This window comes from Eimeria acervulina, genomic scaffold (assembly GCF_000499425.1).
Source record: "Eimeria acervulina Houghton genomic scaffold, Eah_scaff1421, whole genome shotgun sequence".
In the NCBI taxonomy this organism is placed as follows: domain Eukaryota; phylum Apicomplexa; class Conoidasida; order Eucoccidiorida; family Eimeriidae; genus Eimeria; species Eimeria acervulina.
Genome location: NW_013549205.1, coordinates 1 through 7,332, shown reverse-complemented (window position 1 = coordinate 7,332; position 7,332 = coordinate 1). Strand labels below are relative to the sequence as shown.

The following is a 7,332-nucleotide window of genomic DNA, read 5'->3' as shown; positions in this document are numbered from 1 at the left end:
TATATATATATGCATATTTAATATGATCCAGGTGTATACATCTGTACATAATATTATATAGACACATACATATAATAAGTAGTATACATATATGAAACATAATATTCAAGTATATACAATATATATATATATATATATTATATATATATATAATTAATATAATATATATATATATATATATTTAGATGCGGACGGCTTTGCCTGACTCTAGTCTAGTTTTAGAGGTGATGATTGGTTTGAGTGTTTTGCTGTTATCTGTTTTGTTATTTTCTTCGTCTTTTTCTTCTTTTTCTTGTTGTGCTGCTGCGAGAGTTTCTGCTTGTTGCTGATCTCTCTGTACCGCTGCTTCTTGTGCTTCAGCATCACCTCCGTCTATCTCCCCTGTATATTCTTCAGCAGGATAATAATTATAATAATATTTAAATTCTGTTGCATAGCTAAACCCAGGGTGAAACGGGGCCCCTGCAACAGGAGCAGTCATGTGTGCATGCGGCGGTATTTGAGGTAAATAAGATTTATGCTGCAGCCATGCAGCAGAAGAATCTGCTTCTAAACCTTCTAATGAGGTGTAAGGATAGTTTGCTGAAGTTGAATGAGAAGAAATAGAAACTGTAGAAGACTCAGCGCGTAGCTCTTGCTGCTGATCATATGAAGGGTATACGCCTTGCTGCTGAAGCATCTGAGGTGTCTCTTGCTGTGGATATTGTGGGAACATCCCGTGCTGCTGATATCCTGCTGCTGCAGCACCTGCTGCTGCTGCTGCTGCGGGTGTGGGGCCCACGTAGTTGTACGGCTGCGTGCATGTGAATTGCTGCTGCTGCACAAACCCTTGGTTCTGTACATAGCTGTCCGCAGTAAACTGAGGGAGAGGGCCGCGGCTGGTGAGTTGTGGGGAGGAGTAAGGGAGTTGATTCATCACTGCATGCGGAGGGAAGCAGAAGTCTTGCTGCTGCTGCTGCAGCTGCAGCTGTTGCTGCTGATGCAGCAGATGAGGAGCCCCATTCCAGGAGGGGAATTGCATGTGGCCTCTGGATTCGAGCATCTTCGAGGCGAGATACTTCTCTAGGTTGGTCCTGGTGTCCATTTGCTGCATTTGCTGCTGCATTTGCTGCTGCTGGTGCAACGGTGCTGCTGCCTCCTGCAGCAGCACCGTGCCTTCCTGCTGATCTCGCTGTGTCTTTTCGGGTGTTTCATATGATTGCACATCGGAATACGCTTGGGAGGAGTTGCTTCTATTGCTGCCGCTGCTCTGTTGCTGCGGCTCCGCAGCAGTAGAACCACCAATCAGCTTCTGAAACAGCTTTATTGGGGCAGGAGGTTCTTCTTGGCTGACGGCTTTCTTTAATAAGTCAAGTGGAGTAACCCCTAGGAAGTCTTTGATTGAAGGCTTTTTTCTTTGTTCTCTCACATTCAACTTCGTTCCTCCTTGCTGCGCACGCCGGCGAGGATGGCCGTTGAACGCATTGTCTATGGGCATACGCCCGATCGGCACTACAGAGCTGTCAGTCACAGTCTGCATGGTGACGGACTTCTCAGTAGACTCTTAGAAATGATATGATCTGAACCTTTCCTGAGGGAAGAAACACGAACAACGAGGCGCACAGATGAGGCAGTCAGCGCAGCTATCTGGTGTGAAACGATGGCTGGAAGGGGTGCACAGGTTCGATCTTTGAGAGGAAACGCAATCCATTTAAGCAACAAATCGAATAGTTCTATTTTAAATGAGCATATAAGGCCAAAATGCTGAAATTAGGAAGCCAACATCGATGCTTCGCATATACCCGAGCAGCAGTCAGTCGGCAGCGGTCTGGCTGTGTTTCCTCACCTGATGTTTCCTAGACTCCAATATCCCAAGAGATGATTATAATGAAATGCAAATTAATATGTTTTGTAATTTGAATAGATAAACTGCCGAAGAAGATCGATCAAGAAGCCTGTGTCAGCCCTCCTCAACGACGACCGGTGTATGTAGGTGGGCGCAGGCAGAGCCTCGACGGTGTGTACCGTGCAGGAACGTGATGATATTCAGCTTGCCTTCTTCTTTATTCAAAGCTCTCTTTATTTATACACTTCTTTTGAAATCTTTGAGAGGGATTTTTACCTAAGCCTCGCCAGTTCCTCTGAAAAGAACGGAGTCGTGCCTCAGCTGTTCGACAATCGCTGCCTTCTGCCGATTCTGCAGCTGAAGCACCTCCGGGTTCGTACCAATACCAACGTGAAACGACAAAATAGTTTCTTCTTTGAATTCATCAAGAATTATATTTTAATTTGAACCCCAGATCATCCTCAATACTAGGCCTGAGTATGACACAGTTGTTCGTATGCCTACATCTCCGTACAATGCAGGTTCGAGGTTTACGCATAAAGAAGGCAACGGAAGCCTCTGCACGAAAATATTTTGCAGCAAATCGTCTAGATCTAACAATAAGGTTTATTTTTTGCTGGAGAAGTGAAAGGCTGAGTTGTCTACTGTGTACAGTCAATGCGGGAACACCTACCGCAACAACAACTCTTTTCTACGTTTTTTGTCTTTCGAGCTTTTTCTGAATGCATTTGTCAATAAGATGCTCAAAGCAGTGCTAAGATGTCTGATGCAAACCAAACGGCAGAATACCTAAGAATAAAATTACCAATTGATAATAATGTTATAACAATGTAGTTGTTGTTTTGTGGAAAATGATATAATTTTATTATTTATTTTAACGTAATACCGTTGTGTACTTCTAGGCCATTGGCTGTTCAATTTCACGATATTTCCTTCATATCATGAAGTATGTTTTTGTTGACTTTGCTTTATAATGACTGATGGTCGAACATAGCGCTGAGTTCCTCTACAAGAGCTGTGTATGCATTGGGCCTCATACAATATTTTTGAGGCCTTGGCATTGCTTATTCATATCCACTCGTTGCCCACTACAGAGAGGAATAGAAAATCAGAATTAGTTTATCTCTGCCCTTACTCAGCTTATTCTTCACTATTGATTGCCCTCTCCGCTGCTTTTCTTGTTTCTTCCTTGTTTAGCATACATACGGCCTCTCGAAAAGATTAACACCCTATCAGGCATTTCATAGTGCAGACAAATATGCAGAACGTTGACTTCTACAGCAGCAGGTTTAAACGGTGTTTAAGTGAAATAGGGTTTTGCGTTTATAGTATGTACAACATTTACAGATGCATTTCAACCAGCTTCCTTCAAGCGGGCATTCAGAATATCGAAATGAAGAAAAAATTCCTCTTTCAGCAGCTGATGCTCCAATGTCTGTACGCTGCAGAAATGTACAAAAAAGGTGGCTGTGAATAATCTTCAAGAGGCTGGTAATGAATTTAAAGAGGGTAAATATAAATAAAAGACTGTAAGAACGCAACAATTGTTTTTAATACGGGCAGCAACCGTCACCTCAATATGAAATCATGCAAAAGAGAAGTACGGAGAAGAAGAAGAATAATGCAGAAAACTCAACAGGGGGCAGACGATGTGGGGATACTTTTATTTCCTTTTTAGTTTGAGCCAAGCGATTAAAGTGGATTCAACTTACGCGAACTAAAAAGAATGTGCAGTGATATATATATGCTATTTTGCGTGTTTCTGTAACAAATGAACCTCTTAATCAAATTCAAGGAAACATGAATAGGAACAGGGAGACGAATAAAGGCAGCTGCATCGCTTGTTGTTGTGTCTGTTACCTGTAAGAGAAACGTTTCGCCTTCTAAGGGGCCTCTAGCTAAATTTGAAAGCATAAATGACACAGATATTGTTGTTGAGAATATCACTTTCGTGCGACCGTGAGTTTGATATTATTTTGTCCATAGCCATTCATGAACTGAGCCGATTCACAATACAACTGGAGAGGCAACAAGGAGAAAAAAGAGTTCAAAATCCTTTACCAAGCAATCACACCAAGACGCTGCCTTTGCTTTATTCACTGGATCTTCTCGAATAAGTTGTACAGGAACTGTTCTGAAACTGGCGTACTTTCATGAAACCAGGCATGCGAGTGACACTACACAGAAACGAGCGACACTGAGGCATCAATTAACTTGTATTTCTCTATTAAAAATGATTACATGCATCATATTTTCATTCAAAATTTGCATATGAGGCCTTCTTAAGGTGATGTTAGCCGAATACTCTGCAACATCCATCTGAAAATTAGACTATAGTGGCTGCAACGATCGATGCTGGTTTTAAATGTTCCAAGATAATCCACGGGTGCAAATGCACACTAGCAAGGAAATTGATGAAAATATTTACTTTAATTAGGCTTAGAAACCTAATATATTCGTTGTTCAGCAACTTTCACCAGATGAATGCATGCGATGATGAGAGGTTTCTGCATGCCGATTGGGTGGACCAGTCCGTTCGGTAGGTTGAGTTTTTCTACTTTTCTTTGTTTTATTGCCAAGTATATTTCATTAAGGACAGTTTTCATGAAATTAAAAGTCAAAAACTGCACAATCTTCCCTTCAGAACTGCAAGTTTTGCTGCGGAGCTCTCGTTTCCTCCGTTGTCCGGCCATCGAGAGAGGCGCGAGCCGGGGGTTGTGCGTGTGAGGGAATATAGAGGCTTTTAAATGTTCAAAGCCTCTAGAAGGTGTTTACTATGTCATTTAAACCTTCAAGACGAGCGTCATTCGGTTGGAAATGACGTTGAAGTGCTGAAATCACAATTCCTTTTTCAAGGAGCAAGCGACATCGAAACTGGAGGCAAACCCATGACGCTGTTGCATGCAGTCTTCCTTGGATCATTATGAGCTGGACGTCCTTTTCTCTTCAATCCAGCGTTCTAGAAGCTGGGATTTCTGTCTAGACTTCGGCGATCACGCGAGGTGTACACGCACCTCTTGAAACATTGCTCTGAAACATTGCTCTCGCACACCGCACCGCACCGCAGAAACAAAGGCTTCAGATCATTTCCATCATGGAAAACCCAATGGGGGGAAGTCAAATATTCACGCCGGAATCTCTCGACCCGTGCGCATCCCTCTCTGCAAAACTTGCAACTCTAACAATGGAGGAGAGCCCCTACATCTCGACCACCCCCTCAACTCAGGCTATCGGAGTTGACGGAAAGCCGATTTCAAGGAGCCGCCAGAGACAGCCCCATTGTTGGGGCCGCTTACAAGCCCCAGGATGCAGCTGCACGCACCCTCCTGCATACAGTTGCACACAGACATTATCAGAGAGCAGCTGCATGCAAACCCCTCCAGCATGCAGTTGCATGCGCCTGGCAGAGCCACAGGTGCAAGCAGCAACAAGTTCAGGTCAATTTCTGGAGCCTCCTTCTTCTCCTATTGCTGTTCGTTCTTCTTCTCATTCTTCTTCTCGAACGCGCTCTCTGTCTGTTTCACCTCCTCTAGAGCGAAGTCATCGAAGAGCAGGGCGCCGACTGAGGGCTTTAGGGGAGGGCAGTCGTGGGGCAAGGGCTCGGTCCTTCTCTGCTAAGCCAGGCCGCCGTCTTCGTTGCAAAACACAAGCACCACAAGGTGATATTCATCTGAGTCGTTAGTCTGCCCGTTCCTCTAAGGACAGGCTAGTAGCACTTGAGGAAAAACCAAAGAAAAACATGAAAAAGTAGTGGCAGCGAAGGGCTTTCTAAACGCTTATAAAGCAAGAAAGACCCCAAATATTTTATTATTCTTATTCTTAGGGTTTCGAAGGCGGCGTTTTGTATTATTGCACACACTGCTCGCATTTGTAAGCGTTTGCATGCAGTGAACGAACAAATGACTTTTTGTAGTTTTCTCCCCCTTTGTTTGACTCTTCAGCAGGAGATTCTTCCTCGTGCACTGCCTACCGCTGGCCTCAGTGTAAAAACACTAAACCCTAAACCCTAAACCCTAGAAGAAAAAGCGGTGGAAGCTGCGGCTAAATAGGCATGCCTAAATAGGCAAGCAAGCCAGGACCACCCATTTGTTCCTTTTTCTTTTTCAAACTAAACTTCCGTAACGCTTGTTATATGAAAGAATGCTTGCTCAATTAAGAAACACGTAAATGCATGCATGCATGCATATGGGGCTTATCCAACTTCTTGCAAAAAAGGGTTTCCTTGCTTCAGAGGAGCGGATGAAAAGAAGAAGGGAGACCCCGCGGAAGAGAATAATAAAGAGAAACTGTCGCTAATACAACAGAGACCGGCTGTTAGCACAGCTCTGTCTGTCGGTTGTATGTTTGAAACAACCAAATAAAAGTTATTTTCGTTAGCAAACTGTATTAGCATTTCCCTCTCTAGCAACATGTTGCTGCATGCGAGTGAAATGCACGAAAAGAAAGAAAATAAAGAGCAGCAGCTAACCTAATTGCTATTTATGGATTATACTCATTTAATTTATTTACTCTATTCGTCTTTATGAAGCAAAAAGATATTTGCGAAGAATCCCTCAAACAGAAAGAAAAACACACCACCACAAACAACCCTAAATAAACCCGCCTCCAAATAATCTCTTTCAACCTATAATATTCTATTGTATATAAAATATATACAAATATGCATATGTATATATAAATATATACATACATATAATACATATACATATATATAATATATATGTGTATGTATATATATGCGGCTAAGAGTTGTGTACGCGTTGCCTGCCCCCCGTCTTCTGTTGTTTAGGGTATATGTATGTATATGCAACATATATATTATGTATGTATACATAATATATATATGTACATATATTATATAAGTATATAGTCGTTTGCTAATAAGCAAAGGACGAAGAAGAATAATAATATATGCATTGCTGTTCTTTGTTCATAGAAGGCAGTTAATTATGCATGCATATTAAGGTGCTTCTTTTAGGGTCTCCTTCTTCTTTCTTTAATTCTTCTTCTTTTAATTCTTTTTCAGTTTATTCTTCTTCTTAGTGTTCTTCTTTTTCTTTCTATTCTTCTTTCTTTCCCTTTTCCTTCTTTTTCTTCATCTTTCTTTTTCTTTCTCTTTTTCTTGCTTTATCCTTCATATTTAATTTCCCTTTCTTTTTCTTCTTCTTCTTGTTCTTCTCTTTCTATTTCACTCTCCCACTCTGCAGACAATTCGCTGCCTGTATATTCTTCTTCTTCTCCCTCAGCAACAGAAAGACTTTCTGTTGTTTCTTCTCCCTCTCCTGCTGCTTCACCCCCTTCGCCCTCCAGCTGCGCCTAAACCCAACACAGTGAAATACAAAACACGCACGCAAATCTCATCTAACTATTCCTTCGCCAGTATAAATATATACATATATATACACGTATATCTACACCTACTGGTTGAACATCAGCACCTAGGCTACATATATATATATATATATATATACAATAATGCATACAGGTGTACATATACATATATATAC

General features: G+C 41.8%; 2 protein-coding genes across 2 annotated transcripts; both read right to left on the bottom strand.

The window, feature by feature from the left end:
• Positions 1–181: 181 nt before the first annotated feature.
• Positions 182–1,519, bottom strand: EAH_00059590 (hypothetical protein, conserved; the record flags this gene model as incomplete). The annotated part of the gene is made up of 1 exon (XM_013393550.1): positions 182–1,519. One exon carries the CDS (start codon positions 1,517–1,519, stop codon positions 182–184), a length of 1,338 nt encoding a protein of 445 aa, XP_013249004.1.
• A 5,433-nt stretch (positions 1,520–6,952) lies between these two features.
• On the bottom strand, positions 6,953–7,141 carry EAH_00059580 (hypothetical protein; the record flags this gene model as incomplete). The annotated part of the gene is made up of 1 exon (XM_013393549.1): positions 6,953–7,141. A coding segment is annotated over one exon (189 nt), but the record flags the coding sequence as incomplete, so codon positions are not given.
• Positions 7,142–7,332: the final 191 nt, after the last annotated feature.